This window comes from Arachis hypogaea, chromosome 20, assembly GCF_003086295.3.
Source record: "Arachis hypogaea cultivar Tifrunner chromosome 20, arahy.Tifrunner.gnm2.J5K5, whole genome shotgun sequence".
In the NCBI taxonomy this organism is placed as follows: Eukaryota; Viridiplantae; Streptophyta; class Magnoliopsida; order Fabales; family Fabaceae; genus Arachis; species Arachis hypogaea.
The window spans coordinates 128,289,055-128,312,237 of record NC_092055.1 but is presented as its reverse complement, the minus strand read 5'-3'; the positions used below and the strand labels follow the sequence as shown (position 1 = coordinate 128,312,237).

Below are 23,183 nucleotides of genomic sequence, written 5' to 3'. Positions count from 1 at the left end.
TTTTACCAGTGGTTGCTTTGCACTTTCCTTTGCGCTGAGGGTCAGACATCCTGAAAAGCAAAAATTCCAGGATATAATTGAAGAACAAAAGCAGGAAAACAAGTAGGCAAATAGAATAATAGCAATAAAAGCACATAGTGGCAAAAGAGTAGTAGAATTATGAAATGAGTTAAGTATATGTGCATTATGGACTGTATTTGAGTTAAAAATCTGAGATAAAAAATCACAATCCAAAATATATTATAAGTAGAATTCATGTTAATTAGGAAAAACAATAATCATGCCTTGAGTTAGAAAGTTAAAGTAGTTAGTTAAAAATCGAAAAGAGAAGATCGAAGGATAATATGGTTAGGAGTGAAAAAGAGGTTAGAAAGTGGAAATCAGTGAGTTAGGAGAAAGAAAATTAAAGTGAGTGGCATGTAAAATGTTTCCTAGGTAACAATAAATTCACAAATTTAAAGAATAATCAACTCATATTCAAGCAAAAATATCAGGTTATTGATGATAGTTCAGAAGGATAGAAAAGTTGCAAAACTAACATGAAATCATCAATAGTGCAAGTTATTAACCAGGGAATCGAAAGGAATAAGAATGCGAGCCCGTGCATTCATGAATTGGTTTGGTTATAGCTAAGTAATGTAAAATGCGAAATTGCCAAGACCAATACATGAATGAAAATGAAACAATTTGCAGAAAATTGGGCAGCATTCCGGCTAAAATTGGACATTCCCGGGTAATAAACAACTAGAAAAAACAGTTCATATGAATTCAAATAAAGCTACAAATAGACACAAATAACATGAACATGAAAGAGCAGTGTAACAGCAACAAGAAACATGGAAGAACAATGTATGAACAATATGATCATCACAGCAAAATCAGAATTGCGAAATAGATAAAACAAGTAACAAGAACGGCGCAATTATCAGGCCTAAATCCACTAACCACATCCTAGCTACCTAACCACCTAAAAACCACTACAAACATGCATCTCTAACTATCCTATTCTGAACAAAAATTGAAAAACTAACTAAGGAATCGAAAAGAGGAATCGCAGTATGGCGGAACCTGGTGTGTAGAAAGGACAAATGTATGGAACAAAGATGAGGGCAGAGAGATGGTGGTGGGACGCGACAGCGCTGGGAGGAGCACGGCGGCGCGGTGGTGGAGCAGGGGCGGTGGCAGGGGGCTAAGGTAGGGTTTAATGGTGGAGGGGGTGGTACGAGGTTGAGAAGAAGGGGGGTGAGGGTTGTGGTGGTGGCCGGCAGAGGTGGGGGACGGCGGTACGAGGTTGGCCGCGGAGGGGGGGAGGGGGGCGGTGGCGGAAGAGAGTGGAAGGGAAGAAAGAAGAGAGAGGGGTGGGTGTCTTGGCGGGTTCGGGTGGTCGGGGGTGGTGCGGCGGTCGCAGTGGTCGGAGCTGGGTGGTTGGGTGTGGTGGTGGTGGTTGCAGAGGAGGGAGGAAGTTGCAGAGAAGAGAAGAAGAAAGGGGGTTATGGGGTGCGACGGGTAGGGTTTCACGTGAAAAGGGGGTTAGTGATTTTGAATCCACGCGAACGCGTGGGGGACGCGATCGCGTGGCTAGGGTGAAATGGGATTGACGCGGTCGCGTGATTGACGCGATCGTGTGGGTTGGGTAAAAGATGGATGACGCGGACGCGTGAGGCACGCGACCGCGTCGCTGTAAATTGTGCTAAACGCACAGTTCCAGCGTCGTTTCAGCGCAACTCTCTGTTTCCATTTAGGGGGCTATGATATCCACGCGACGCGGACGTGTCTCTCACGCTTTCGTGTGGGATGAGTGTTTTGCAAGTGACGCGTTCCCGTCAGGGACGCGAACGCGTGGGCCATTTTGTGCTAAACGCACACCAGTCGCACGATTCTAGCCCAGATTTTTGGGCGTTGGATCTTTACGCCGATTTCCAGGTCATGCATTCGCGTGAGTGACGCGGACGCGTGGAAGGTATTTTTTCGCAACTGATGCGAACGCGTTAGCGACGCGGTCGCGTGGACCAATTTGTGCCAAAGGCACGCCTCTAGCCACGCTTTCGCGTGACTTTCTGTTCACTTTCCTTTTCTTCCCAATGCTCTTGTGACGCGGACGCATCAGTGATGCTTACGCGTCGCGTACAAAATTTTTTTTATATGCAATTATGCAGTATACAATGCTAATGCAAATGCTACGAATAATATCCAGGTTCAATGAAAATAAAATAATATATATAAAAAATAAACAAAACGAAATAAAATTGAAACAGGGACGATCATACCATGGTGGGTTGTCTCCCACCTAGCACTTTTAGTTAACGTCCTTAAGTTGGACATTTGATGAGCTTCCTGTTATGGTGGCTTATGCTTAAATTCATCCAGAAATCTCCACCAATGTTTGGAATGCCAACAGCCTCCGGGATCCCAAACTAGGCATGTAAAGCTTTTGAGCAGCTTCAAACAGATTCTCAGGCTCCCGGGGTGACGAATGTCAGAATAGATTCCAGGATCCCAAACTTTGCTTTTAAATCCGCCTTTGTCTTGATCTATATTCTTCCATCCGGGCGGTTTGGAAATTGGATTCTCACTAAGATGACTAAACATCTTCCGAGACCCATTCAATTGAACTTGATACCAATCTGTGCACTTCGAATTGAAGCGTGGAACCTTATTGAATCTTGTACACCAGCTCTGAGTACGAGCCATTTTTCTCTTACTCTTAAAGCCACAGAGAGCTCTAAGCTGGCCATCTGTTTCAAGAAAACCATATTCAAGTGGAAAAGTAAAGATAAAGGTTAAGGATTGTACCCACTTGAAGCTTGTATTAGGTGGTAATGACCTTGGGATAGGTGTTTCCAGTGGTTCTGTAAGCTCTACTCCCTTGTATTCTTCTGTGAATTCCTCCACTTCTTTGCAAAATTCTTCAACTGCAACTGCGTCCTGATCAAAGTCTTCTATGTCTTCCTCGTCACTTAAGTCATAAGTTGGAGGTTGAGAAAAATCTACCTCGACATCATCTTCGTATTCACTTGGATGAGGTTCTTCAGGCTCAAGGAGTTCAGTTGCGGATGTAAGCTCGTGACTAGGAGAGCTTGATTCATGATCACCACTGCCTATAGAATCAACTTCTCGGTCTGTTTCGTCCAATTTTTCATAAGGTATATGCATTGGAGATTGTGCACTATCCTCCTTGGCATTAAATTCGAACGTCTCAGCGTAATCCTTTACAGTTCTCGATTCCCATGGAGGTTCAGCATCTCCTAAATCTTCAACCACTTCTTCCTCTACAACTATCATGGCTTCCTCCACTTGTTCCAATACAAAGCCATGCTCCTCATTGTCCACCGAAATTTCTAGTGTCTCCTTCATGCTTTGCTCTTTTTTTTTATTCTCCACATGTAGCCATAGGAGTACTTCGAGTGCTCAGATGTCGGGAGGCTATTATATTTACTACCTCGGTTAAGGCAGTAGTGAGTTCCAGTACGTCCCTTTGCATCTTCACTTGCCCTTGAAGAAGAACACGAAGGTTGTCATTCATTGGAGATTGGGGTGGATATGAGGGTTCATTGGTTGGGAGAGAGGGTTCATAATAAGAATGTGGTGGTTCTTGAGAGTAATTGGATTGGGATTGTGGTGGATAAGGGTCATACGGTGGTGAATAGTGAAAAGGAACTTGTGAGTATGGTGGCTCAAAGCTACGTCGAGAGGATGGTCTAGAAGCACAGGGTGGTGCCTGTTGGTAACTACAAGGTGGTCCACCATATCTATCAGCTTGGTATGCATTGTAGAGTGGTCCTTGCCCATGATATCTTGGAGGGTGTTGTTGCCTAAAGGGTTGATCAGATCCTCTTGGCTCCATCCATCTTTGATTGCTTAGACCTTGATGCATATTCCTGTTATAGCTTCCATTCCTTTCAACAAATTTAGAACCAAACTCAAAGCGAGAGGGGTGAGAATTCATAGTAGCTAATAGAAATAAAAGGGAAAAACAAAAACAAATAAACAAGTAAAAGAAAAATATTTACAATAACCAATAATAAAGCACACGTTTGCAATTCCCCGGCAACGGCGCCATTTTGGCGATCGATTTTTTTCTATCGGTAAAGAATGAAAGTAATCGCGTTGTAAGTATAGTTTCTAAACCAACAGAAAAATCCTTTCGTACAAACGTTTTGGTTGTCACGAGTAACAAACCCAATAAAATTTATAAACCGAAGTATTCAAACCTCGGATCGTCTTCTCAAGGAACTGCAGGGAGGTGTTCTTATTATTAGTTATGGAAAACAGTGTTTTGGGTTTTAAAAAGGGTTGAACAGGGAAAATAAATTGCAGGAATTAATAAATTAATATCTAATAAAACTCTTGGCAAGGTATGAAAATTCGGAAGTCCTATCCTAGTTATCCTTATCGATGGTGATGAGAATTGAGTTTAATCCCACTTAGTTAACCTTTGCGAAAGCAAGGGAAAGTTAAGTGGACTAATTAGTTAGATCCCCAAGTCCTAGCCAACTCCTAAGGAAAGACTAGAGTTAGTGGGATTCAATTCAATTAGCAAAAATAACAATTAACAACCACGATAAGTTTGATAACTCGAGAGCCTCCAGTTAATCAATTAAAGCCAAGAATATAAAAAGCTAAATAAGAATCATAAATCTGAAATACCTCAATTTATATTAAATAAAGAAAATCCTAACATGAATGGTTCATAAGCTAATTTGGCAACATAAGTAATTAAATAAAAGCATTAAAGCATCTGAAAGTAAAAGAGAAATATAAAGTAAAAGGAATATTGAACCTGAGAGGAAGTTGAAATCCTAATTCCTTTAAGAGGAATCCTAATCCTAAAACCTAAGAGAGAGGAGAGAACCTCTCTCTCTAAAAACTACATCTAAAATTATGAATAGTGAATAATCGAATCCCCCCGTATGCATGGATGCATTCCCCCACTTTATAACCTCTAATCTGTGTTTTTTGGACTTGAATCTGGGCCAAAAAGGGGTTCAGAAATCGTTGGGGGCGTTTTCTGCAATTTCTAGTGCATGGCGTCTGTCACGCGTCCGCGTGGATCACGCGGTCGCGTCATATGGAGTTCTGCTCTTTCACGCGGTCGCGTCAGGCACGTGTACGCGTCATTTGCGTTATGCTCAAGGCACGCGTCCGCGTCAGTCACGTGTTCGCGTCGCTGCCTTTTCGTGCTGGGCACGCAGCCGCTTCAACCACGCGTTCGCGTCGCTGCCCTTTTCTTTAAAACTCTATTTTTGTGCTTTTCTTCCATTTTTGTATGTTTTCTTTCCATCCTTTAAGTTATTCCTGCCCTATAAAGCCTGAAAGCACTCAACACACAAATCACGGCATCGAATGATAATAAAGGATGATTAATTTTAATATTTCTAAAGCATAGGAAACATGTTTTTCACATATATCACATAATAAGGAAGAGAAAGTAAAACCATGCAAATTACATGAATAAGTGGGTGAAGAATTGAATAAATCACTTAAATTGAGCACAAAATACATCATAAAATATGGGTTTATCAATGGTGCAGCTAAATAGGTGTATCTATAGCGTTCGGTGGCAAAGAATATGTCCATGCATGAACGGATCATATCTTATTTGAAGAGGGCTGGTTTGTACCACTTGGCCAGGCTGAACAGTCGTTGGTTCTAGTTGGATGAGCCTATGGTTAGTGCATTCATTGAGAGGTGGCGTCCCGAGACGCACACTTTTCATATGCCTTCGGAGAGTGCACCGTCACGCTGCAAGATGTGGCGTTTCAGCTTAGGCTGCCTGTCGATGGGAAAGCCATTAGTGGGTGCCTGGCTGAGTTTGAAAAATTCATGGAGGGTGGCTGACCAACTTGGGAATGGTTCCAGGAGTTATTTAGTGAGCTGCCATCGCCGAATAAAGTCAAGCAGATGACAGTCCACTTCACATGGTTCCATGAGAGATTTAGAGTGTTACCAGCTGATGCAACCGAGAATTCTATTCGCATATATGCCGGTACACCTTGAAGACCTCAGACATGCTGTAAATGTCATCAACATATGAGACCTAATCTATTCGCGACTGAGCACAGCATGCGATTGCATGGCAATAGGGGTAGTGCAGGGCGTGAAAATGACCACAGTCGCAGGTACGACCTCTAAGGAAAATTTGATATGTACCTAACAAGAAGTTACTTGTAAGAGTAGTCTCCGCCACGATATACTCAAACTGATGTCTGTCGAACAGTGTAACTGTGAAGCATCTGGAATCCCTCAAGTTCCGCTCAATGGCTTTCACAAACGCTGGCAAAACTGGTGCCCAGATCCTAGTTGCGCCTCTGCCATCTGACCTTGAACAACAAACAACTCTGCAAGCCATAGATATGTCGACTTGACCAACGAAGTGACTGGTAGATTCCTAGTGCCCTTCAAAACCGAGTTCACACACTCAGATATGTTGGTCGTCATGTGGCCAAATTGTCTACCGCCATCATTGTGTTGTGTCCACCTTTGTACTCCATTCTATTTGCCCAATCACACATAGCAAGATTTTCAGTTCTCATAATATCAAACCAATACTCAAACTCGGCCTCAGTCTTCGCATAAGCAGCATTCACAAGTAGCCTCCTCGCATCCTGCCCCTTGAAGCTGAGGGCAAAATTGGCCGCAACATGAAGAATGCTCTAGAGCTGTGAACGCCATCTTCCAACTTGGCAAACAACTCGGGTATTCTAACTTCAGGAAAACTTCGCCCACAGTGTAACAAGACCTGCATATCTTCATCGTACTCTATTACAAATGTCTCATACTTCACACCGGTTGACACAACAATAATAGGAATCGTGTAGAACAACTTTTTTACACACTTTATCCCACACACCCCCAACTTCTGTAATATGTTGCTTTTTATATCGGCCAACGTACTCGATGACCGGATAAAAAGGCTAAGCAGTTTTCTATCCGTAAATTTAACATCGTACCTTTTGCTTCTGAATTTTACCAGAGCAATGTACTAGAGTTAGTAAACTCTCTTCACCATCCATTTGTGAAAGATGGCACTCCACTACTATCTCGTTGCCTTGGAGAGGTATATAGAGACAAGAACTATATGTATACAACACACATAAACCGCTACTGCCTGTAGCGGTTTATGACTAAATCCATTCGTTCAGAAACTGCTGCTACCTATAACGGTTTCTACTTGCACGCTATTCCACATAAACTGCGTCTGTCAGTAGCAGTTTACATATTGCTCTAATCTGCTGCTACCAGTAGCGATTTCTATAGAGTAAATGAATATTGTAATTGCGTCTTTAGTTTTACAAAGTTGTATTCTAATAAAATGTTTCTCTAAATATTTTATTTAAGTGAATTGCTCCTAAAAATATATATGAGTCATTTTCATCTCTAAAATTTTAAAAATTGAGCAAATTAAGCATTAGTATTTTTTTTCATAATATTAAATTTTTAATATTTTTAATTCTACAGATTTTAGTCTCCTTTATTACACCTTATCAAATAAAAGTATCTTCACATAAAATAATACAAAGTTATTTTCTCATTATATTCTTAGATTTGACATTTTTTCAAATTTTAGTTTTTTGTAGTGAATTTTTTTTATTTAAATGATTGTATCAAATAATTGTTAAAATTTTACTCTTTCGAAAATTTCTCTTTGAATTATAAAACAACAATGTGCACTTTTATATATTATGGAATTTGCTAATATCTTTAAATTTAAACTAATAATATTTGTATAATTAAAAAAAGAGGAGTGCTACACATACAAGTCTTTTTGACTTACAAGTCTTACAAGTTACTAGGCCTTTTAATGCATTATTCAACGTTTCCTATTTTCAAAGCGCTACACTCAGAACGGTTCTTCTTCTTCTCTTCCTCTTCCTCTTCCTCTTCGTTTTTTTTTCCGATTTTCATAGTTTCTGAAATCAAGCTTTGAAATCGTTTTGAAGAAGCAGCAGAAGATGAGGAGAAAGAGAAAGAGTTCTGAATTATGCAACGAATTTTGGGTGTATTTCTTAAATACTTTGGGTGTATTTTTCGTAATCCTTTGGGTGTATTTCTGTAATCCTTTTGAAGATAATGGAACTTCAGAAATACACCCAAACGATTATAGAAGTACACCCAAAATGATTACAGAAATACACCCAAACGGTTACAGAAATTTACCCAAACGATTATAGAAATACACCCAAAGGATTACAGAAAATACACCCAAAGGATTTAAAGAAATACACCCAAAATTTGTTAAAATACATCTTATGCATAATTCAGAACTCTTTCTCTTTCTCCTCCTCATCTTCTACTGCTTCTTCTTCTTCAAAAACGATTTCACCATGAAAAATCGAAAAAAAAAAGATAAAACAGAGAGAAAGAACGTAAATGAAGAAGAAGAGGAAGACGATGAAGAAGAACGTGCAGAAACGAAAGAAAAGGAGAAGAAGAAGAGTAAGAGGAAGAAGAACGTGCAGCAAGAAGAAGAAGAAGAAGGAGAAAGAGAAGGCAAGAAACGAAAGAAAAGAAGAAGGAGAAGACGAAGAGGAAGAAGAATGGTTCGAAGCGTGTTTTGAGCGTTAGTTTTAATTGAACTTGTAAGGCTTACAAGCTTTAATCGCTTGTATGCCAAGAATTACTCTTAAAGAAATTATAAAAGATTAAAATTTTAAAATAATTACTATATTTATTTTGTGAAATTAAAAAAAAATACAAATAAATATAACAAGGCAAAAAATTATTCATTATTACTCACAAATAAATATAACAACGCAATATAAATATTCATCAGAGTTATACTTTAAAAAATATTAAACAAAAAAATATTCATTCATAAAAAAGATTTTTTTAAGGACTTTGAATGCCAATGTATAAAGTATAAACTACAAATAAAGAATGTAGGGCTACAAATCATGCTTGCTTGCCTTAATTATAAGAGACCCATTTGCTATTACAAAATATTTTCATTATTTTGGGTCATAATATAAACACACATAAATACTGTTTGGCTATAATACTAACCACAAGTTAAGAATTTTATCAATGGATTTTTAAAGAACCACAAAATTCTTTCTCCCCCATGGACAAATCCATGAATACGTTCATGCTTCAATGAAAGTTTGAATCAGCGGTGTTGAGAGGCTGAGGATGCAAGGCGTAGAATTCTGGTTTGCCTGTAGCCGAAGCATTATTTTCAACAAAGTTAGTATCCACTGTAAAATTAGTAATTTTTAAGGGTTAATGTGAAACATGTGAATAATTCTAGGGCTAATATGCAAAAACAAGAAATTAGAGTTAGTCCCGCTGTAAAATTATTTTGGATTTTGCATCCGTCCCGCCAATTCTTGAAAACACAAACCCCATATTGGCGCCAAGAAAAGAAAGCCCTTCCCCCATTTCAGATTTATTCATTATTACTCTCTTCATTCCCATTCTACAAAACCCAGAACTTAAAAAATCATAACATAACCCGAAGCCGCCATGAAGATCCGGTCGGTGAAGCTAAGGGAGGCTCACGCCAACAAGGGCGGCCGCCCTTCCTTCTGCTCCGTACTGTGGGACCAGCAGGCTCGCCACCTTGTCACCGCTGCCTCCTCCGACATCTGCGTCGCCCTCCACGACCCCCTCCTTCCCTCCTCCACTCCCCTCAGGACCCTCCGCCACCACCGTGACGGTGTCACCGCCCTCGCTCTTAGCCCCAATTCCACTTGCCTCGCTTCCGGATCCATCGATCATTCCGTCAAGCTCTACAAATTTCCCGGTATTTTCTATCAATCTTCACTTCTTGAAGTTGGATCTGATGCAATAATTTACTTTATTGGGAAGTTCAAGTGATAAATTGATGTTTTTCTTTAGTTTTTTTATCTTTATACGTAAAGTTTCCTCAATTCCTGAGTATGTTGTTTACTTTTCCAATTCATTGGGAAAATTTTGTCACAATTTCTAGGTTTCAATTAGATTTGTTTGGGATTGACCTATTGATACATTTTCAGCTGGAGAGTTCGAGACTAATATCACCAGGTTTACTCTTCCAATTCGTTCCTTAGCATTCAACAAATCTGGGAGCATGTTGGCAGCTGCTGGTGACGACGAAGGAATCAAGCTCATAAACACAATTGATGGAACCATAGCTAGAGTCCTCAAAGGCCACAAAGGTTCTGTTACTGGCTTAGCTTTTGACCCCAATGGCGAGTACTTAGCATCCTTGGACTCGTCTGGAACCGTTATTTTCTGGGAGCTTCACTCTGGGAGAATCCTTCATAACCTCAAAAACATTGCTCCTGATAACGGTTTAGATGTTTCGACTATGAATGTTCTCAGCTGGAGCCCTGATGGTGAGATGTTGGCTGTTCCAGGGTTGCGAAATGATGTGGTGATATATGATAGGGACACTGCTGAAAAGTTGTTTTCTTTGAGAGGGGATCACGCACAACCTATTTGTTACTTGGGTTGGTCGCCCAATGGAAAATACATGGCTACATCTAGTTTAGACAAGCAGGTTCTTATATGGGATGTTGATAGGAAGCAAGATATTGATAGACAAAAATTTGATGAGAGGATATGTTGCATGGCTTGGAAGCCAATTGGGAATGCCTTGGCTGTTATTGATGTTATGGGGAAGTATGGTATCTGGGAATCTGTTATCCCTTCATCTATGAAGTCTCCAACTGAAGATATACCTGAGAGCAAGAAAAGTAACGGGCTTCTTTTCTTTGAAGAGGATGATGAAGAAGTAAATAGTGCAGGTGGAAGCTTGAGTGATCTTGGTGAAAATAGTAATGGTGAGTCTGAGCCACCTAGCAGGAAAAGATTGCGAAAACAGACATTGAGTGAGGAGAATTTGGATATTGATGATATTGGTGGTGATGAGATTGATTTGTTTCCCAAGGTTGAATCTCATAAGAAACGAAACCGCTCTCAAAAGGAAAAATTGGATGATGTGAGTGTGGGTTATAGAAGCACAGTTGCTACATCTAAATCAAAGATGCAGGAGGCATTTCAACCGGGATCCACTCCTGTGCAGCCGGGAAAGAGGCGCTTCTTGTGCTACAACATGCTTGGAAGCGTAACCACTGTTGAACATGATGGATACTCCCATATTGAGGTAATGCACTTGAACTACAGACTTATAATTTAAGCTCAAAGTTTCAGCCTAAATTCCCACAATCTCCATGTGCATTCTTTGTGTTGATCATTTCTTCAAGCAATTTCAATAAGTTGGAATCTTGTTACAGATTGATTTTCATGATACTGGAAGTGCTCCACGAATTCCATCAATGACTGATCATTTTGGATTTACCATGGCTGCTTTGAATGAGAGTGGAAGCGTCTTTGCAAATCCTTGCAAGGGGGAGAACAACATGAGTACTCTCATGTATCGCCCATTTAGTAGCTGGGCAAATAATAGTGAGGTTAGATTATAGGCTTAATTAGTTAAAATCTGCAAGTTTACAGAAGATATTTGATTTACAAGAAGTGTGATTTAAACATCTCTCAACTCTAATAGTGTGTTTGTGTTAAAATTCTGTATGATATGAAAGTCTACTATATGCTCACTTTGTTTTAAATAATATAAATTGCACAGTGGTCCATGCGCTTTGAAGGGGAAGAAGTGAAGGTGGTTGCACTTGGTGATGCTTGGGTGGCTGCAGTAACTAGTTTTAACTATCTTCGCATCTTTACTGAGGGTGGTTTGCAGGTTTGTCACACATTCCTAGATAATTTAAATTCTTTTTCATGTTCAATAACTGAAGACTGGAGGCATGATACGCACTTAATGCAAAAGGAATTATGGGTTTAAAAGGGTAGACAAATAACAAAGACATCATAGTTGTTGGTAGTTACGCTCCAGCATTTGCTTAGTTTTGAAACGTTTTCACTGCAGAGGCATATTATTTCAATAGATGGGCCAGTGGTTACTGCATCAGGTTTCAGGGATAAGCTTGCAGTTGTTACCCATGCCTCTGCTTGCCTTCCCTCCAATGATCAGGTTGGTTTATTCTTCATGGTAGTTCTGTAAAGTGTTGCTTAAATTTATAATAGCATACTGTTACCAAGGTTATCAAACTGTCAATTAGCTTGTAAAATCCTATGTGCTTACCAGTTCAGGTCCCCGAATTGAGTTTACAAGTTTGCCTAAGCTCCACAAGTTTAGGTGAATTCTCAAGTTTGATAGCGTTGCCCATAGCTCTTCATTATGCTTTATCTATTCAGTATTTTGAAGAGACTGTCTTGGTGGCAGAGCATAGAACATAAAAACTTAACTAACTCTTTACAACAAAATAATATATATTGTCAAACATGCAGGTGCTAGAATTGAGAGTATTTAATCTACTTCAGGGGACTCAGCTTCTTCGGGGTCGATTGCCAATAACTCCTGGTTCTTCTCTAAGTTGGTTTGGGTTTAGTGAAGAAGGCCAATTGAGTTCCTATGATTCCAAGGTACTGGTTTTCGTTAGAAACAAATGGTAATATTTGATACTGTTTCTCTTTGCTTATGAAAGCATCTTGTTATAATAGCTCTGATTTGTTAAGTTTCTGATGTAGGGTGTGCTAAGATTATACACAAGCCAATTTGGTGGTAGCTGGCTCCCGCTCTTCAGGTTCAACATTTGTTTTATTAATTACATATACATGTTTAATATGTTTTTATGCATGACATTTGGTGATTGATTAATCTTGTAAATATTTCAATGCAGTGCTGCTAAGGAGAAGATTGATGAAAACTATTGGGTTGTGGGGTTGAATACAAGCAAGTTATATTGTGTAACGTGCAAAAAGCCTGAAACCTTCCCACAGGTATGAGTATGGCAGCTTGATGTATTCTGTGTCTGAGTAAATCTTGTATGAGCACAATCCTAAGAATTTATTCGTAGATACTCTACAAAAATGTGTGTCTACACAAGAATATCTCCACTTTTTTTTTTTTGTGTAAATGACTAAATGGCCATTGGATTTTGACCTGCTTTTCAGGTGTTGCCAAAGCCAATCTTCAATGTACTAAATCTTTCATTTCCTCTTGCTTCCTCTGATTTGGGATCTGAAGCCCTTGAAAATGAGTTCATATTGAACAACATGCATCTGTTTGAGGTTTGTACTTATACCCTTTTTGATTTTAATGGTCATTATTCTTAGCCTTTTGTATTTGTTTCTTTATCAGTGCTTTTCAGTAGCTGAAATAGTAAATATGTAACCTGCAGATTCAGAAAAGAATAGAAGACATGGCTAGTGCTGGCTTGGATACTAGTTCACTTGATGATGAAGCCTTCAATTATGAAGCAGCACAAGATAGATGTATCCTTAGGCTTATAGCATCCTGCTGTTATGGTGAGTTCTTGTAACATCATGCTTGTGTTGCCATATCTGTGGCTGTCTCTCTCAAACCTGAACAGTAAAATTGAAAAAGTAGTCATCTCATGTATTTGGATGTTTCAGGTGATAAACTTGTGCGTGCGACTGAACTTGTAAAGCTTTTGACACTAGAAAAATCAATGAATGGCGCAATAAAACTTGTCACTGCTCTGAAGCTTCCAAACTTGGCTGAGAGGTTCAGCAGCATATTGGAGGTAAGCCTTCCTGTACTCTAACAACATACAGTGGAAAAGGACAATCAATATACTATGTCATCTTTACGCTGTGGTTCCTGCATTTTTTAAACAGGAAAGGCTACTCAATGAGATGAAGAACACTACAGAAACAAAACCCTTTGAAAACCATGTTGCACCCGTCACAGCTGATGCTTCCTTTAGCAGAAGCAAGATGCCAATTCAAACTGAAGCTTCCAAAACAGTAACTATGTCATTATCACCACCAGGATTATCTGCTCCATCATTCACCAAGACAGACAAAACACAAGTAGCAAATACACGTGAAAAAACAATGTTAAAGGAAACTGTGAAGGCAAAGCATGTAGAAGATGAAACAAGTAACAAAGCAGTGAAAGTGGATGCTCCTTCTCGTTCTCATTCACATGACCAATCTATAAAGCAGTCAAATAACAAGTCAGAGGCCAGTTTGGTGAAACCAACTCGGCCTTCTAATCCATTTTTGAAGTCTTCTGTTAAGTAGAGAAATTCATCTTTTACTTTAATGAATGATAAACAATGAAGAGGGTTCAGGTAGTTTATGGTTGACAAAGTTATTACAAAAGCATAAAGTGGCAGAGAAGATTTAAGATCCTGTGTACATTACGCTGAAATCTTATTGTAATTATTGTTTGAATTCATAATTCTTTAGGACTCTTAGATTGCATGCATAGCCTCGTTCAGCACCTGGAATATAGTTACATACATATTCAAGTTGAAAGCATTTATATCCTCTTTTTCTTTTTTTGAAACTAGGGTGTTCAGTAGATTTGCCCGGTGGCAGTGGAACAAGATCCCAAGTACCAGTAGAATGTAAGGCAGACATCTCCTCAATCATAGCCTGGCGCCACCCTGGATGTGAAAGAGCTTCTGCTGTTGTTTTGGGTATAGAAACAGAAGACAAAGAGGAGGTAAAAGCATAGTGCGAAGATGATAAACGATGGTAACTGAGAAAATTATAAATAGGATTAGGATTACGGGTGGAACGAGTACCTTGTCTGAGAGCAATAGGAGGACTACTGCTAACTCCCGAAGAAGGATCCAAGGACGGTTCAGCCACGGGTTCAGGAGATGAGTTATCTTGGACTGCAGGCCGTGGGCGGCGATGATAAACTTGGAGAGGCTTTGTGGGAATAGGAGGCCCATCTAAGTAAGGAACAGGAAGCACCTCCGTAATGGAAGGTGAAGTGATGTCGGGTGCAGAGAAAAAATGGGTATTCTCAAGAAAAGTGACATCGGCAGACACGAAGAAACGATTAAGAGCTGGAGAATAACAACGATAACCCTTTTGAAATCGAGTGTACCCTAAGAAAACACATTTGATAGAGCGAGCAGTTAACTTGTCTTTGCCTGGGGTAAGATCATGGATGAAACAAGTACAACCAAAGACTCGTAGTGGAAGAGAAAAAATGTGCTCATGAGGAAATAAAATGGAATGAGGAACTTGATTTTGCAAAACAGAAGAAGGCATACGATTAATTAAATAACATGCAGTCAGAACAGCCTCACCCCAAAATTTAAGGGGAACATGAGTATGGAGAAGAGTGCGAGCAGTTTCAATCAAGTGACGATGTTTACGCTCAGCCACACCATTCTGTTGAGGGGTATGAGGACAAGATGACTGATGTAGAATGACTTTGGAGGACAAGTAAGACGAAAAGGGTGCTGAAAAATACTCACGAGCATTATCACTTCGTAAAATTTTAATTGAAGTTTTGAATTGGTTTTGAATTTCAGAACAGAAAGACTTGAAATGTACAAATAATTCAGATCTGTCCTTCATTAAATATAGCCAAGTGCAACGAGAAAAGTCATCAATAAAGGTGACAAAATAACGAAAACCTGAATGAGAAGTAACTCGACTAGGTCCCCATACATCAGAATGAATAACAGAAAAGGGAGACGCAGCCCGTGTATTGACACGACTTGAAAAAGAACTACGAACATGTTTACCTAAATGACAAGTTTGACACTCTAAGGTAGTAAGACGAGATAAACTCGGGACCATAGCTTGTAACTTCGAGAGGCTGGTATGTCCCAGGCGACAATGGACCACGTCCGGAGACTCAACAGCAGCAACAGAAGACACAGTAGTAGTGGGTAAGGCAAGCCGATACAGTCCTTGAGACTCACATCCTGTACCAATCGTCTGTCCCGTCCCTCGATCCTGCACAATGACGGAGTCAGCAAAAAAGGTAACAGAACAATTGAGAGAACGAGTAAGTTGGCTAATAGAAATCAAATTGAAAGGACAATTGGGCATGTAAAGAACATATTTCAAAGGTATTGTAGGAAGAGGAGTAGCTTGACCTATTCCCTTAGCACCAATTTTAGAACCATCAGCCAAAGTGATAGAAGGAAGAAATGCAGGGTGTTCAAGTTTAGAGAGGACAGAAGAAGTACCAGAAATGTGATCAGAAGCACCTGAGTCAAGGACCCATGGTCCAAGAGAAGAGGAATGAGAGATACAAGCAACAGAATTACCAGAGTGGGCCACCGAAGCAACGGGAGTAGATGCCTGCTTTGAAGCTTGGTACTTGAGAAACTCATCATAATCATTGCCAGAGACAAATATCCCTTGTGGTTGTGCGGCGGAGTGAACGTCAGATGGCTCATTAGTTTGGACAACATTAGCTACCTTAGTAGGACGACCATGGAGAGCATAACATTTATCCTGAGTATGACCAATCCTATGGCAATGGGTACAACTAGGGCGAGTACGATTACCACGACCATTACCACGACCCCCACGGCCGCCGCGAGTGGGCACTTGAAAGGACACTTGAGAAGAAGATTGGGATGCCAATGCAGTTTGGTCGAAAGTATGGGTCTCAAGAGAGGGGCCGGATTGCAAGAGTCATGCAAATACGTCTTGAAGGGAAGGAACGGGTGAGGTGCCCAATATTTGTTGCCGAAGAGATTCAAGTTCAGCTGGCAACCCAAGTAACGTAAGTACCAAAAACAGCTTTCCCTGTTGAGCATGATGTTCATCAGCATTAGACACATAGGGAAGGAGAGTCGAAAACTCTTCCTTGACAGCTTCCACAGCCCCAACATAAGATTCCATATCAGTTCCTTGAAGCTGTAAACTACACAGCTTCTTAGCAACATGGTAAAGTCTTGCAATGTCATTAGTGTATAAAGCTTTAGCACGATCCCACACCTTTTTACAAGTTTTGTAAGCCCGAAACATAGTCAGCTTTGGTGGATCAATGGTCTGCCACATAAGGTTACATAGCTGGGCATCAATCTTCTTCCAAGTGGTTTTGTCAGCGGCGCGAACATCATCAACAGATTTAGTAAGGTGGTCTTCATAGCCTTGGCCCATGAACCAAAGTTCTACAGAATCAGCCCAAGAAAGGTAATTTTTGGCACCCATCAATTTTTCAGAGGTCATTGTAGCGGTTCTAGAAACGACAGTTGTTAGAACAGCCGGTTTACCACCATTGGAGTTGGTGTCGGGGATTACCTCAGAAGACATGATGGCAAACACTCAGAAACGGCCGGAAAACACCTGCAGAAGGGAAACGAGGGCCGGAAAAAGCCTAGGCAGCGGAGAAATTTTGGGGACAGGCCGAAAAAACAATTTCTGACGAAGAGACACAGCTGATAGTGTCAGCTGGTGGGAAAAGGGAACACGGCTGAGAGATTGCAGCCGAAAAAGAAGAAAAAAAAAATAGAAACCAGAGCCGGGTCGGAACCCGCTCTGATACCAACTTGAAATATACGAATGGAGTGAGACAAGGATTGTGTTTTGGATGAATTCCCTTGAGAGAATTATCTCCCAGCGTCAATATATATATATACATAGGTACAGAAATAAAATCCCTTAATACTAGGAGATATGATAGAATCAGATCCCTTAATACTAGGAGATAGAATCAGATCCCTTAATACTAGGAGATCCAACAGAATTAGATATCTAAAGATGGAAACTATATCAAAACAGATCTAATCTGATATTCAACAACCGTCAAAACTAATAATCATCCAAGGATAAAGCTCCATTTTAGGTCAGAGTGGTGGCCACAAGGTTTTTCTTTTCATGCTCAATGTTGTGATTTGAAAGATTACCATTTTGTTTAGGAACTACTAGACAGCTGTAACTCCTTCCAAATTCCAATTCTTGATAAGAGAGATCTCTTTTATTGAGATAGCTTCTTGTCAAGTTGATGTTTTTATGAGATCTGAAAGTTCCAGACATTGAGAAACCAATATCACGCTACATATGCACTATATAGACATTTAATTGCTAATTTAAAGATGAAACTGCCTAAACTAGTTATAGGTAAAGATGCTAATTAAATTAAAAACTAGTTAAGCACAAACTAATCCTTATTCTTTATCTCTATTAGGACAAAATATTGTCTTGCCAATTTTCTAAACTTATTGAATTAAACTGAGACAATTATCTAACCGAACTACTTGAGTAATTAATCGGTATACTTCTTTCATAAAACAAAATACAGCTTCAAACTTTAGCTTCAAACCATACCCATAATAAGTGGCCAGAGTCAAAATAGCACATTTTAGAAAGTCAACTGAGTCTTCAGACAATAAGGCTCCTTATGTTAGGAACTGACTTATCTTTTTCTTTTAACTGAGATAGGAACATCATATAATAATAAACATAACAAAGACAAATTAATAGTGAATAAAAATGCAACATTGAAAAAAAAGAAAAAAGAAAAAAGGGCTTATTTACTTTGATCAGTATATTGAATCATATGAATGGTAGTAGCCCTTTACACATAATTATAACGTCACAAAAACCATGGCCCAGAAACCTTGTTATGGGCATGGAAATTGATGGTTTTGAGGCCATAACCATCTTTTCAGGGTCACAAGATCCATAACTTTCCTTTTCACGATGCCTTGATTTGCATGATGTTCACTGTGACAGCATATTCCTTGTCATGCTTCTGCATCAAAATTCAATTCTTCTTCGGCAAGTGCTTCCCATTCGGGATGGTAGTAGATCCATTGCTGCTTTGCTCTTCAACACCTACAACAGGATCCGTATATGACCGGAAACAAGGCAACCTAAACAAACATTTCATTAGCAAAGATCAATTTCTTGAACATTGAACATGTTCTGGTGCATAGCACATGCTTTTACCTGCTTGACTTTATAATTTCATCCCCTATTGTTATTTGCTCATCAAATATGTTGTTCCCTGCAAACAAATATATTTACTATCACCTGAAACTGGATTATTGCGCAAGTTATGGCTTATATTTCAGCATATAAAATAATAAAAGCCTTATGAAGCAAATTTGGCTAGAAATGAAGCACAAAGTCTTGTCTTGTTTTTGCTTTTACCCTACCTTAAGATGAAAATGATCATACGATAACATAAACTTGGTTGGACCTTGTATAGATTATCAGTTCAAATATGAATTAAGGAACGATAAGATATTCTGATTCCTGTATAACATTACAACATGCTGCTGTTTTCATACAATACTACAGTGTTTCATCTAGTTAGTCTAGTAAGACATCAATAATACTTGTAATTTCTTTTTTTACTTTCACTACTTTATATTCATCACAACATTATAGACAAAAACAAAAACTCTCTTAAGTTTCTTTCTTTCTTTTTTTTTTTTTTCAAGACAAATTATCTACTTAACTACAGGTAATTAGGAATAAGCATATATACAGACGAAGTTGAGATTATGCACTGCTGGATCATATTCAAATACAGGTTACTTATGAAGTGATGGTAAAATAAAACCACAACTTAAAACAATAGAAATTATATGAACTGCTTCAAAATACTCAGCAGCACAAATGCACAATGGATTCTGAATGGTTAAATATTATGAATCTGTCATGCTAGTCAGTAATCTAGAAGGGAAAGCAAGTATCTCATGTTGCACAAAAAGAGAGTGATACCTCCAAATACTGTTTTCCCAGAGAAGTACTTTGCCATCAAACGACGAGTGTATTCGGCATCATATTTTCTGAACCTTTCAATGCACTCTGTGCTGTCCAAATGACTGAAAATGAGGAATAGAACACATTATCTTCATCTGAACAAAGATCTTGCAATAAACAAAAGAGGGCCTTTCAAAGCTCTATGACTGCTAAAATATAAGGGACATATTTTGAGGGCCTTCTATGCCCCAAACAAATAAAGGGTGATGCAGAATCAACTCTGACAATATAAGTAGCACATTGGCAAAATTGATCTCTTTTAGATAACTTCATACGGAAGGAGTTTTTGTAATCTTAGAGATCGGGCAAAGTACTAGCTCTGTAACTGAATAGATGTATGCAATCTTATCCCTACAACTAGAGAGATTGTCTCTAGGATAGAAAGCTATAACCCACGACCCAAGGCAACAAGCCAACAACCTAACCTGTCGCACTAAGGCTCACCCTCTATCTTCCAAGATAAACCATGTGAAATTTAGCCCAGCATGTTTTCTAGTGTTGTGCATAGCTAGCTAGGTATTTCCAAAAAAGTCGACGTCACCACATAAAATAACTAAAAGTCAACATACTCATGCTCTATATTTCATCCCTGAGGGGAACTTAATTATTTAGCACAATAGCTCCTTGGACCAGACCAACTTCAAATACAGGCCATGGCAACCCCAAGCTCGGTCGCTCCCATTGTGCTAGGAAAGATCTTCCTCAAGCATATTGGAGAATCCACTTTCCCACCAACCTATCAGCCCTAAGCTTAAGGCAAGAAGCCGGGAACATAGTTCTCATCATTATAAGTCCTGTTTCCCTTGTGTTAAAGAGACACAGATCCATCCATCCATCCATTAATTCTCTTATTTATTAGGTTGGGGAGCATACTATCTTTGATTTGAGGTGAGGCATGCACATCATCTACCTCAAAGAATTACATGCTAACAAATGCAAAGAATAACAGCAAACTTCAATATTCAATGTTGTCAATGATGATAAACACACACAGTCACTATGCTAAACAAGAAGCTCCTTGGACATTCCAACAGCTTTATAACATTTTTTTTAATTTTTCTTTTAAAAGAAAATTCACACTCCAATCCCCCCCGCCCAAAATAAATAATAAATAAAACTATCTACAAAGCAATTCAAGAGTAGTGGGTTAAAAAAAGAACATACTCAAGTTCATCAGGCAAGTCAAGTTTTTTCTCTTCAGTATGAGAAACCCCATTGTTTGTGGCAGATTCCACCTTCAATTCACCAACCCAAAACCCTCAGATACTTATGGAAGAAATAATATGGAAGAGGCACGTGCATGGGACATGCGTAAAAAAGAAGCGGAGACTGACCTGGTTGCTCTTCGGAGAGTGAGGGTTGGAGTTACCGGAATCGGCGGCGGAAGGAGGCGTGCGTCTACCTGGGGAAGCTGAAGCTACGCTTGCCATTCCTCCTCCTCCTTCTGCTGCTTCTAATTTTTTTTGGGGGTTAATTAATTTTGTTCCTTATTTTCGCTTTGGATAATTTGCAAGCTTCTCCCCTTTGTGTTGAGTGTTTGACCCAATAAAATAAGACCTGATCTTTCAATTATTGAGTTCCCACTTTATTCAAAATAATGTTGAAATTCCATACAAATTATTAGTGGCGGTATATATGTCTGCTCTCTATGGTCGAATAAAGTCTTAGTCTAACATAGGATTCACCTGCTATTTTTTTCATATAAGAGTGTTTTCATTTTTAGTACTATAAAGTGAACTTGTTGCCATAAAAAGTTAACATGATTTATTTTTATTGTTTTTCAATTTTAATAAAATATAAAATAGTTAAAAAATTAATATATCATTTTATATTTCTTTTATATGTATATATTTAAGAATTTAATTTCAATACACCATTAGTATAAAATAATTTTGGGTAAAGTACCAAAAATATACTCGAATAATTTTTTCGTTGATAAAAATGTACCCGAATTTTACTATCGACAAAAATGCGCTCAAATAATTTATAAACGCACCAAAAATATCTAATATTAAACATATATTTCTCAAAAAATACCTTAGAGATTGAATTTTAATGCGATTCTTTACAAGCATGATTAGAAAAATGAGATATTATTATTCTTAAAATTTGATGATTTTTCGCTAAGTATATATGTTTTTGTGATTTTTTAAAAGTATTATTGGTTGTTGACAAAAAAAAATATACTTAGCAAAAAATACCAAATTTTAAGCATAAAAATATCTCCTTTTTTTTAACCATGCTTGCAAAAACTATATGAAAATTCAATATCTAAAGTATTTTTTGAGAATATATATTTAATGTTAGGCATTTTTGTTGCGTTTTTAAATTATTTGAGGGCATTTTTGTTGATAAAAAAATTTGAGTGCATTTTTTGTGGTTTACCCAATAATTTTACATATGCTATCAATTACGTTTTACCATGTAAGAAAAAATATATAGTTAAAAGGAATTAAATTTAAATTTTTTAAATAATTATTTTAAATATTTTATTTACGAATATAGATAATTTAGGCATAATTTATTTTTTTGTGTTCTGTTATTTATCTCATTTATTGTGTGAACGATTTGATTATGAATATATCTCGTTTATATTGTAAACGATTACACTGTAAACGAGATAAGACACAGAATTCAAACACGTAAGACGGGTGCACCCGTGATACGTGAAAAGTTACATGCTAAACTATCTCGTTCACAGTGTAAAAAAATCGAGCACAGTGTAAACATGATATGACCACAACTAAATTATTTACATTGTAAAAGAGATAGATGACGAAAAATTCAGATAAGCTATATAAGGAGCTGCAGGTGTTAGCATTCCTCATAAAACATATCAATTCTTCTTCTCCATTCTTTTAATAAGTTTAGTAAAAATATCTATTGGTGAATATATCTTTATGAGTGTATATCCTAATTATCACATAAGAAAAGTAATGATAAGGTTATATTTGAGTGTGATAATCATATCTTTTTGCATAGTCGTCGTTGAGATTCTCTGTCTAAGTTAAAGAGCCTAATCTTGACGAGCATGGATGCTAATGGGACAAAGGAGGTTGGAAAAGTTGGATATAGGTTGTTAGCACCGATGAAAAATAGAGTATTTTAATTTTGTATTTTTTTTCCTTGATGGTAATGAACATGTGCGGCTAGTATTTGATGTCCACGAGAGAATCATGTCCCAATAAGTGATGAAGCTTTCTGCAGAGATTAGTGATGTAGGAGATAGTGGTTCTGGGCATTTGAATTTTGTCCAAGATAACCCACCTCTTGCACCATGCCCTCTGCATTGCGCTAGTCTAGTGGATAACATAGACGTGGATATTGATAAGTCGGATGAAGAATACATTGCGGACAATAATGAAATTAGTTCTACTGAGGATGAGGAGAAATTTGTACCTGTAGGTGGATCAGTTCGATACCTTCTACCTGTCCCACAATCAGTTCCGGAGTTATCAATTATAGCTAGCCATTATCGCACGCTGAATCTTTGACATGATGCATGTGATAACTTTGTTTTCCAATATGGGAGGGGGAGGGGGATGATTACAACACAGATGACGGTGTGGAGTTTCGCATTGGTCATAGATTCAAGAGCAGAGAGGCCGTCATGTTAAGTGAAGAATTATAACATTCGGAGGAGTGCCAAGTATAGGTTTATGGAGTCTGATCGAGTA

The 23,183-nt window shown here is 38.5% G+C and overlaps 3 protein-coding genes across 3 annotated transcripts; 1 reads left to right on the top strand and 2 right to left on the bottom strand.

The window, feature by feature from the left end:
* Positions 1–8,992: 8,992 nt before the first annotated feature.
* Positions 8,993–14,251, top strand: LOC112783842 (protein ENHANCER OF LHP1 1). The gene is made up of 12 exons (XM_025826911.3): positions 8,993–9,742; positions 9,975–11,086; positions 11,217–11,393; positions 11,567–11,680; positions 11,867–11,971; positions 12,289–12,423; positions 12,529–12,584; positions 12,681–12,780; positions 12,955–13,071; positions 13,182–13,308; positions 13,417–13,547; positions 13,642–14,251. Exons 1-12 carry the CDS (start codon positions 9,463–9,465, stop codon positions 14,047–14,049), a joined length of 2,862 nt encoding a protein of 953 aa, XP_025682696.1. The 5' UTR covers positions 8,993–9,462; the 3' UTR covers positions 14,050–14,251.
* LOC140183223 (uncharacterized) lies at positions 14,191–17,046 on the bottom strand. The gene is made up of 3 exons (XM_072231249.1): positions 16,522–17,046; positions 14,370–16,395; positions 14,191–14,252 (listed from the first exon to the last, which is right to left on the bottom strand). The coding sequence occupies exons 1-3, from the start codon at positions 17,044–17,046 to the stop codon at positions 14,191–14,193; spliced, it is 2,613 nt and encodes an 870-aa protein (XP_072087350.1).
* A 1,067-nt stretch (positions 17,047–18,113) lies between these two features.
* On the bottom strand, positions 18,114–21,207 carry LOC112784650 (uncharacterized). Its single transcript, XM_025827940.3, has 5 exons — positions 20,841–21,207; positions 20,671–20,741; positions 19,465–19,568; positions 18,685–18,742; positions 18,114–18,608 (listed from the first exon to the last, which is right to left on the bottom strand). The coding sequence occupies exons 1-5, from the start codon at positions 20,934–20,936 to the stop codon at positions 18,500–18,502; spliced, it is 438 nt and encodes a 145-aa protein (XP_025683725.1). The 5' UTR covers positions 20,937–21,207; the 3' UTR covers positions 18,114–18,499.
* Between the last annotated feature and the right edge of the window lie 1,976 nt (positions 21,208–23,183).